The 11,002-nt window shown below is 36.7% G+C and overlaps 1 protein-coding gene across 1 annotated transcript in view; it reads right to left on the bottom strand.

The window, feature by feature from the left end:
• Window positions 1–3,159: 3,159 nt before the first annotated feature.
• The window catches only part of thsd7ab (thrombospondin, type I, domain containing 7Ab), a 198,339-nt gene continuing 190,496 nt past the window's right edge, over window positions 3,160–11,002 (bottom strand). The window contains exons 26-28 of the mRNA XM_088013650.1: window positions 10,623–10,836; window positions 8,723–8,810; window positions 3,160–4,681 (exon numbers count right to left, since the gene is read on the bottom strand). Coding sequence (XP_087869776.1) covers window positions 4,591–4,681; window positions 8,723–8,810; window positions 10,623–10,836 — 393 coding nt within the window. The 3' untranslated portion in view covers window positions 3,160–4,590. The remainder of the gene's footprint in view (window positions 4,682–8,722; window positions 8,811–10,622; window positions 10,837–11,002) is intronic.

The following is an 11,002-nucleotide window of genomic DNA, read 5'->3' as shown; positions in this document are numbered from 1 at the left end:
AGAGAAAACCGGAGGAGAATCTCCTGCTGGATGAGCCACGATCAGCTGTCAAACTCAAGGAGTGAGGGAGGCGATGATCCAGGCGGGGGTCATCCAGGCATCAGCCGGGCAAACGGGAGGGCTTCTGCGGCGCTGCGGTGACAACGGAGGCGTTTTCACGTCTGATTGTCGGCGTGGAGCGATGTTTTATACCGGGAGGGAGAGAGTTGGGGAGGACAGAGAGAGAAACAGAGTGGGAAAGAGGGAGGGAGCCTCACAGTATTGATTTTTGAGAGACAACTTTTCTTTTTGCATCACTGAGTGCTGACACCTAGTGGTGGTCAGCGGGAATGACCTCTGCTCGCTTCATCTGGGAACAATGATTTTAAATGACTCCATGTTTTATTCTTTATGCAGCTTTCAAATAAATCAAGTTTATTTGTGTAGCAAATTTCAGCAACAAGGAAGTTCAATGACCGCATTTTAAGGCCATTCTGGACAGAAAAAAGGACATTTCTGCCAAAAGCTAAAAAATTTGAGAAAAAACCAGAGTTTGAAAAGTCAAAAATTTGATAGAAACGAATCTAAAATTTTCAGATTAATCTTGTTTTTATTACAAAGAAACAAAAACTTTTCGAACCCAGAAATTTTCAAAATTTGCTAAAAATAAATCTGAAATTTTTATTTCAATCTCAGTAATTTTCCAGAAAAAGAAAAAAAAGAAAAAACAGTTTATCTCTGAGCTCACAAAGTCAGAAAAATGTGCTGGAAAAATATCTGAAATACTGAAAATAATCTCAGAAATATGAGAAAAAAAAAATTATTTTTACAAACAACCACTTACTTTTCTCAGGTTGAAAAGCAAAAAAATCAGAGAAAAGTTTCAAAGGTCAAAAATTTTCGACTTTTGAAACTCAGCAGTTACCTTGTTTTTTTTCTTGAGCATTTCTGAAATTAATTTCAAAATTTCATTTTTTTTGTCTTAAATTTTCTCCTCTTTTCTTTCCCTTTATAGTGACAAACATCAGTTTTTGTTCCACTCCAGGCTGATGTATCTCAAACCTTTAAGGAAACAATAAACATTTTCAGAAGAAAGTACAAAAATTCTACCTTTTGGCCAACATTTGCTGGAAAAACAAAAAACACGGTTTTGGCAACATGATGCTGTGGGGAAACGTTTGAGCAGGAACAGGAAAACTGATCTGGTGATGGAAAAATAAAATATTTTTCTGAAAATTTAAGTGAATTAATAAAATTCAAGCATTTTCAATCGATGATCTTTGGCCCTTTTGCATAAAATAAAAACAGTAAATAGTTTGAAGGATTTTTAAGAAACAGAATAAATCCTGCAAAACCTGCAGTGAGGATGGATCTAATGCTCAGCTTGCTTCTGAACTGAAAAACAGAGGAAAGAGAAACTTCTAAATTATAACCTTGAGTGGATAAAATCATTAGACCAGGCAGAAAAGTCCGATAGCATCTTTTGTTCCCCGTCCAAGGAAAAGCCTGCATCTTTTAATCTCCATCTGCTGGATGCAGAGCAGGTGGAGATGCAGGTTCTCCTAAAAATAAAAAACACACATTCATGGAAAATCACAAAAAACAAAAACATTATGACTTCTTAAAAGTTATTTTTTCTCAAATTATGGATCCGTTTCATTTCAAAATCTGATATTTTTCTTCTAAAATGTTTAACGTGTGAAAAATATTCACCTTTAGCTCATTCAGTGATTTTTATCACAAACCAAACAAAGCTGGAAGATTTTCCCTGGGATCTGGATCCATTTAGAACAGATCTGCTTCTGCAACACTGAGGCTTCATCTGAGATCTGCTGCAGATACGATGCAATTAATGACGATTATTTTGAGAAAAATGTTTAATGGAAAAAAGTTGGTGGGTTTATTGAAGTTGTGTTTATTCCAGCAGCAGAGCGACGTTCCATTTATGCACAAAACTCTGGGAATATTTCACTAATGTTGAAAAAACAATCGTATTTACATTACATTATTTACATTAAAAAAGAAACAATTGGGAGAAAAAATTCAGTTTTCAGTCAGTTGGTAGTTAAACATCGACTTAATACATTTTTTGAAAATATTGTCACTTGTTGGGTTTTCATTGGGTTTATGTACCCAAAAACCAAAATTAACCAAAGTATGAAAATACTAAAACTACTCATAAGTAATAAAAACTAAATGAATTAGAAAAAAATAAAACTTAAACGCTGCTAAAACAAAATCTTACCAATTATTTTTGGTCCAGTTTATGCAAATATCTCAGTACACCTGAAATAAGACAAAACTAACTTAGAAGTAACTTTTTAGCGAGACGTAGGAATTTGTTTTAAATAATTCTTTAATACTGATGAAGTACCAGCTCCACTGGCAGATAACGCAGGAAAAATGTTATAAGTGAAATAATCTAATAGAACTAGTCATTTTTAATTGATATTAAAGAATCGTTTAGGTAAAACAAGCTCCTATGTTGCTGAAAAGTACATTTTGTTTTATTTCAACTATACTAAAACATTTGCACTAAAAACTAGACAAAAATAATAGGTAAGATTTGTTTTTGCAGTGTAGCCCTCAACACAAGATTTTCTGTCATTGCACTGCCTTAATAAGCATAACTTCCAAATATAAAAATGTACTAACGTTCATAAAGAGGTAAAATCAGTGCAGATTGTCAGTAAATGTAACAGGAGTGCAGAGAAATCTGAGCTGGTATTTAGTTTGTAAAAGATGCAGCTCTGCTTTGGTCCAAATGTGCTGCAGAGAAATAAACTAACTTTTGCTGCAGGACAGCGACACCTAGTGGCTGAGCTGTAAATCAGACCTTCATTGTTCACTTTACAATGAGGCTCCCATCATAGACGGCTGCTAAATAGTAAATTATATTAATTCATCTCTAAACACCGTTTATTATGCATTAACTACAGCTGAGAAGGAAACTATAGAATAAAAACTTAATTTTAGAAATGCTTATTGTTCTTACAGAATAGTAAGAAATGTTTACTGTAACACCTTTAGATGCAACGCTGGTATATTTGTCTCCTTTGCACCCTTAATTAATGCATAACAAACTGTTATTAATGGCTTATAAACATCTCTATGACCTATTTAGTCGTGTTGTAGTGTTGCAAACTGGTGAGACTTCAGAAACGACTCCATCACAATAAGTTTGTGTTTGCAGCCGAGTCCGCGTTTATTTTCAGTAATTCTTTCCATTTATGAACAACCTGTACAAAACAACCAGTTCTTCGAGTTTCTCTTTTTCTTCCCCTCTTATTTTTTTTTTAGTTTTCTTGGTCACAACATACAACTTGCATCATAGTAACAACAATCAGCAATATCATACACCCACTTCGCAATATTCAAACTAACATTTTCTGTGCGATACAAAATAAATTTACACATACTTTTGATTTTTTTTTCTCCAAAAAATAAAAAAGTCATTATTTACAAATTTCACGAAAAAAAGTAAACATTCTCCACACCAGTTTTCTTTTACACTGAAGTCAGAGGCATATTCTTATTAACATATTGTATAGTTCATCTGTACAGTGTATTTTATTTATATGTATATATATATATGTATATTATCTCATTGTAGTGAGACTGGAGCATTTATAATAACACTGTTATTACATGAGAGTTGGTTTGTTTAGTTTTTTTGTCTGCTTCTTCTGTTGTGTTTAATATTTGCCAGATCAAATACTAAGAGCAGTAGATTGGTTACCAGTAAGAGCAGTAGATTGGTTACCAGTAAGAGCAGTAGATTGGTTACCAGTAAGGCAGAAATGATGTTTGCATGACATGAATGGCTTCAGTTTCTCTCCAGGACACGTTTCAGTTTAGCTAAACCGCAAGAAAATTAATTTATTCAATTTATAAAATGCTCATACTTACATCTGGGGAAAAAAAAAACAAAAACAAAAAAACACCCAACGAAATCTACAAACCACAAAAAGATTTACTTTTACTACAACCAAAAAAAACCAAAAAAATTCTGAGAAATGAAACCTGTACAGATATTTACTGGTGGGTCTCTCCGGTTGTTTCCCATCCGTTGTGTTTGTGGAAGAGGCAGTGTTTTATGGCAATAAAAGGTAGAAGTCACGTGTGCATATCATGCTGCACTAATATAGTGCAATGTAGCGCCTGAAACAAAGCGAGGGTGAAGGCCGCCGATCAGTTTATCCCACAAACACAGGCCTCTGAATCAAGCAGAAATAAAAAGACTGGGGGGGAAAAAGGAGATTTGAGTCGAAACCCAGCTGAGGATTGAGGGAAGAAAAAGGAATCCAAACCTTTTGATGGAGATTTTCCTCTCCCTCCTCCTCCTCCTCTTCCTCTTCTTCCCTGCGGTGACTTTTGGCAACATACAAACCGTCAGAGCGTCCAAAGCCTCCAGCTAGTCAGCGTTTTCAGGAAAGCGCGGGGGTGAAAGAGTTGGAGACTTTCAGTTTAAAAATAAAAGGCATTTCATTGAGCAAACTGGAGGTCATGAAGGTTCTGGTTAAGGAAAATCAAATCGGAATAAGTGAGTCCATTCACGCTGCAAACATCGCTCGCTGTCATGGAGGGGTTTGTGTGACAGGTGGAGCGGCTCTACATGTCCGTGTCCCCGTCGTAGGCGAGCGTTAGCGGCTTGAGCCGGTTGTTCTGCTGCCTCTGTCTCTGAGGTCTCTTTGGCTTTTTGCTGGGAGAGAAAGATTGAGACAGGAGTTAAAACGACGAAGCCTCAAACAAGACAACAGTCTGACAAAATGTGTCACGCAAATGAGGATGGGAATGAAAAAAAAAGAGGGGGAAGCCACTGATGGGAAGCTAATTTCAAATGTTAAATCCTGACCTCGCCTGCCTTGCAGATGCTCAGTTTTATAGTTTTGCATAAATATCCAACAATTAAAGTTGATCCTCAGATGAGAAAAGATTTTTCTCCACCTTAATTATTGAACTGAAAGCTGAAAAAAAAGAAGAAAATCAATAATATAGATCACTATTGACCAATAATACATAACACGTCTTGATAGAGTATTCACTGAACTCCTATCCAGAACCGCACAGCATTCTGGGAGATGTAGGCAGAGCAAAGACTTTAGTCTCAACCTCTGAAGGCCAGCTAAGAAAAGTTGGTGGAATCAACTGACCCACTCACTCTTTGGTTACCTAGCAACTCATTCAGTGGTTACCTAGCAACTCATTCAGTGGTTACTTAGCAACAACCTGTTGAGTAACAGTTCAAGGTTTCCAAACTTTGCTGAGTGAAAGCTGGATAAAACAAGAAAAGTCCTGCCACCAGTTTGTTAGTATTTCAGATATTTAAAACAAAACAAAAAAACTAATCAATAATTATCAATAGACTGATATGAAATTATTGTATTGGGTTAAATTGTTTAGCCAATTCATCCAGCCCTAATTTAAACTTGATAGTTTAGAAATTACATTTTATAAAATCCTGAAACTAGTTGTGTTAAATTGGACATTTAAATGTTATTCTTGGCTAATACAGATTTTTCATATTTAGGGTTTTGGTAGCTGCATTTCCATTTCAAAAGTGTGCAAATTTTTGTCAATTTTCCACTAATGACAACCTCTCCCACCCAACCCCCATCCACAATTGTGCAATTGTGGCATTTCCATTAAATAATAAAATTAAATTAAAAATCACACATGAATAAGCATGTCCATGCGATAAGTCACTAAAAATCATGCCAGCGATGGATGTAAATAAATAGTTACATGAGATATATTCATAATTCAGCCTCGGCACTAATCAGCCAATCAGAGGAGACGTCGTTTTATTCAGGAGTTAAGAGAAACAAACTTCTTATACTTGGGAGCGGCGTTTTGGGGAGATTGTAGGCGGCGAAAAGCTATGAATTTAACACGTTAAAATGACAACTTTTTATGAACTGGTGAAGCCAGACAAAAAACAAACCATCTTCCTATCACTTCCTGTCGTCTTCTTTGGCGTTTCTGTCAGTAGTAACAGAAATGTGACTTGTACGAAGCAAAAACAATTTTTTTCTTTTTTTCCCCAAAATTGGCATTTGTATTAAGCACATTTACTTTTGTAATTTCAATTTGCACAATTTTATGGTTAACAGAAAAGCAGCCATTGGCTGACTGGTGATGTACCAAACATATTGTGCATTAATACTTATTACCAGTTGGTCATTCGAATACGGTACTAAAAATCACAAAAAAGGAAGCGTTTATCACCTAAACTTAATATAAAATTGCCAAAGTAGTGCTGCCAATTCTCCCAAACCTCAAGTTTAGTCAAAGTTGAGACTGATGGATAAACAGGGGAAATAGAGAAATAGTAAGCAAAGTTTAGATCGTGGACGTAAAAAATAAGAGCATGTTTAAAGGAAATGCGTCAAAATAATTTTTTATTCTAAATTAAATGCAGTTTTATATGTGGTAGGAACTGGCTGACAGGCCTCAGAAGAATCACAAGGATCTATAAAAAGGCTTTAAAGGTATGAAGTTAATTTGCATGCAAAACCTGCACACATGCTACATCTTCTCCCTTTGCCTCCTGGGAGAGAAAGACCTTTAGAGGAGGAGTTAAAGACATGATTCCTGCCATTTATCTGGGCTGTCAGCTCTGCAGGAGTCATATCTCAGAGTAATACGGTGTAAATTTATCCTCCAAAGAACAGATTACAATGACAGAACATATAATATTTAGTTTTCTGTTGCTTGGAATCTTTATTCTGGAGTTTCTTTCAAAACTTTTCTCCAATGTGACGCAACTCATGGCATTTTAAAGAATCTCTCCTCGACTGAAGAGTTTTCTTCTTCTGCAGATAATTAGAAACTGTTTTTAATTTAACTTAAAAAACAAACAGCAAATGTTAGTTAAGTTGAAAACAATATCAAATAATTAGGGGTGACAAATTCTCATTTTAAAATAATTAAAGCTAACGAACCGTAGATGGTTACGGAAATTGTGACTGCTTTGACAGGAAATTAAAAGTCAGGTGAAATTCTTCATTTGGCCACAAGAGGGCAGGCTGACACCGTGCTTCAGTTACTAGTGACATCTTTACTGTATGTTGGACAGGTGGCAAAAATAGATCTGATGCTAAATGTTAGAGAAACACAAATAGCTTAAATAATGCAGGAGTGTAAAAGATTATTTCAGGCAAAACAATACACAGTCTTCACTGTTTCCAAGGAGATACTGCACTCAGATTATTATGAGGAAGTATCTGATGGTTTGCTCAGATTTACTCATTTTATTTCAGCTCATATTTTCAAAAGTTTCTTCAAAATTATGTGTCATCCACACTGCAAAAACTAAAGTATTTTTGGTCTAGTTTCTAGACCAAATATCTAGGCAAACTTGAAATGAGACAAAACTAACTTACAGGCAACTTTTCAGAAAGATGTGTAAGACATTAAATGTCTTGTTCCAGATTATTAAACGTATGACTTATTAAACTTATGACTCGCACTTTATCGATATTAAGGAACAACCTCCTATTTCTGACTAAATCAGACTTTCAATCACCTCTGAAGAGTAAAAACTTACTGGATATAAAGCATCTGGATTATCTTCATTCCTAAACAATTGGAGATTATTAGGATCTACAGTAACTATAATCTACGTCTAGTCATTGAGAGCTACTATCCCACAACTTTGAGATGATAATCGGTTGATTCATGTGTGCTGGAGGAGGAATGCGTCTAAAAGTTGGAGGATATTAGCCTTCGAGGACAGAACACCTGAAGTCTTGACCTTTGCAACCGCGTCTCTTAATCTCTCAGGGCGCCGTCACGACGGATGCTGGGAATGAGGGACGGGAGTGTTGAATGACTGAAATTGTTTTCATAAGTTGTTTTTGTCGATATAGATGGGTTCCACTTTTACAAGTCAAGCTAGTGCTAGTTGAGGTTTGTTGATGGTGACATTAAGAATCAGCCAGCTGAATTTACGCCACATGACTTGTATCACTACGTCATAAAAGGTGTTTCCTCTTAAACTGGAGCAGACATAAAAACGTACTGTCTAGGTATATTCATACATGCTCGGTTACATGATTACTAATGGTTAGTAATCACGCAGTGTTTAATTGCATCTTACTAAGCTCACTTATTAGTGAGATTTTGCTCTAATTTGTTGGTCTGTGTGCACCGAGCGGTGAATAATGGATAAATAAAACTTGGCTAACCCGCCAAAAACAACTTGGGAAAACAATCCGACGCCCATCATGGCATCTTGACTGATTTTCGTGACGTAGTTGCAAAGGGTCAACAGGAAGTCTACTGGGTTGGCGCTTTCCTCACCTGGACCTTCCCCCAGCCTCTCAGGCAGAACACGGGACACTTTGAACTCACAGGGAAACTGAGGGACTGCTGGTGCTTATAGTGGAGGGAGAGTTGGGGTGGGTCTGAGCCCTCCGCATCCTCTTTAGCTACTATTGCTCTGAGCCAGCTCTTGGCACTCGGGACACGTGTAAACCATCTCGTGAGAGTTCTGGCCCATCCACACCGCCGTACCGTTGGCGTCAGACTCTTGGGCCTTAAGAGAGCGATGCACCTTGACGCACGCGCTGCTGCTCTCCGACAGCAAACGCATGAGAAAGCAAAAGAAATGGAGATGATATGAAGGAGGGGCATGCTGCAACTCAAGGTGGGAGGGAGGAGACGGGTTTCGTTTCAGGACTTGGGTGATGATGAGGGTGATGAGGAGGATGACTACGGGGGATCAAACTTATCAACTCACCAAGCTAGGTATATCATAGACACTATGAAAATGAGGAGAACAAAGGCTCCTGCTGCTACACCGTACACCCACATCTTCAGCTTCCCATCTGTGGAGAAGGACGCTGGTCAGTTCTTAATCTCCTACTTTGATGCCACAGATTAAGATTACATCACAATCAGCCAGGTTTGCTCCTGCAGTCAATCACAAATCTGGGAAAACACCATTTATTTCACAACTTTTATAAAAAATGTTTTAAAACGGTCAGCATGTCGTCACAGTATGATACGAGTCAGCAAAATTAGACACTAACTATAAGATACCCTAATTCCAATAATGTTAATAAATTAACCTTTATTTCATTTACACTTATCAATAAGCCACTGAGCCAATAGGAATAATAAATACTTATTACACTGGAACAATCCTAACAAGTCCTGTTAATGTAAATTAGATACTAAGACAGAAAATAAAAAGAAAGTTACAAAAAAAATTACTAATAAAATAAAAAATCTCGCTGAAATTTGTGGCATAATTTTGGTGATTCCAAATGGGCAAAAACAAGAAACGTTTAATCTGATTTAACTGCAAACACTGGGGAAAAAAAGTTTTTTATTAGATGTGTGGAAATTCAATAGTAAGTTTAGGTTTTTATTACCTGTGCAGTTTGAATATCAAGCACTTTCAAGGACTTCATAAAAAAATCAATGTATTTTTTTTCTTCTCTGGTATCAGAAAAGCAACTTCAAACAAAATGTTTTACTACATTACATTTTTATACTGTATAACCAGGATACATATCAAAGATATTGGAAGATAAATGTTAAAAAATAAGGATGTTTTACAGCTTTATACTCAGAAAAAACATTAAAATAAGGCCGACAGAGGGAAGAACACAATTTAGCGTAGATGAATTAGTGAATAATTTCCTCCTCTACAATGACATTAAACATTAAAATGTCAGAGCGACCTCATAAATCTGATTATCAATATGATAATCACAGATTTACTCTTTATGCCTCAGTACATTTTATACACCTGCATATCTCTAATCTGTAGTACTTCTGGTTGCATTTTCATTCATACAATTAAAATAATGAAGAAAACATTTTAATTTACAGAGCAGAAGCAGATCTCAGGCTGTAGTAAATCCCTCTGCTATATGATCAAAATCAGATGTTTTTTATTAATATTTAATCCATTAGTGAGCCATTAATTTACTCAATTAAGCTTGATATCTGGGACTTTCTGTTTCTGTCTCCATAACTGGGTAGCTAAAGGAAGCTGAGGTTAATGTCTGCGAGCTCCTTCATCCTGAAGGTTTCTCTTCCTGCCACAGATGATTTGTGAGGAACATTTGCAGATATATTTCTCTAAAGTTAATGTTGCAGCAGCGGAGGCCATGCGGTCGTCGGCTACATTCATGTGTTTATTCATGTTTCAGATTTCACTCATGCACCACAGGAAGTGAAAACATGTCGACTTCCAGCACCAAGACTCTGAGCCAACTTACATCCTGCTTCGCAAACATGGGATTTTCTCATTTATGTGCGAAGAAGAGAAAATGAGCTTTTCAACAAGACAAAAGCCAAAAAGTTTTACTGCAAGAGGAAGTTATGAACTTTATCATAATGCATTATGATTAACGTTTTGATACCATTTTTCTTGATCAGATGGATTCAAGGATGGATTTCAGTTAATGTAAAATCTATGCTTATGTACGGAAAAGATTAGGCCCACTAACAAAACAAACCTTAAATATATATATTCTTTAAAGAAATTTGTGAAAATTTTCTCAGAATTTGTTTTTCTTTTTTTGGAAAAAAAGTATGATTTTTAAAACTTAACCAAGTATAAAATCTCTGAATTAAATTATTTTATCCAGTAATTAAAGCAAAGCGTGTGCCGTTTCTGTGCTGACCTGGTCCGTAGGGCTGCAGGTACCAGGTCCGGCCCGTGCGTCCCGGCTGGATGGTGGTGGGCAGCGTGGGGTTAATGGCACGACTGGTCTTTACGTCCCCCTTCTTGTCACCTGCAGTGGGAATCTCCAGAACCGGGATCGGGGCGCACTGGTCCAGCTGACCCGCAGGCGACAGGACCTCTGTGAAGCCCTCCTCGCACATGCACATCCCGGCCTGCAGGGGGCAGCGTGAAGCAAGTTTAGATTCAGTGAGGATGTGGATGAAGGTGGAAGCGCTTCCATCCAGGGGGGGAAATCTGGATGATTGTCTTACTGTTTGGTCACTTATTTAAATAAAAATAATCTTGTTTATGTAAATATTCATTTAACACTTAGAAGAA

Source organism: Poecilia mexicana, unplaced genomic scaffold, assembly GCF_051168715.1.
Source record: "Poecilia mexicana isolate PSO_F unplaced genomic scaffold, ASM5116871v1 scaffold_16, whole genome shotgun sequence".
Lineage (NCBI taxonomy): Eukaryota > Metazoa > Chordata > Actinopteri > Cyprinodontiformes > Poeciliidae > Poecilia > Poecilia mexicana.
The sequence above is the reverse complement of the archived record's forward strand: the minus strand, read 5'-3'. Positions and strand labels throughout refer to the sequence as shown.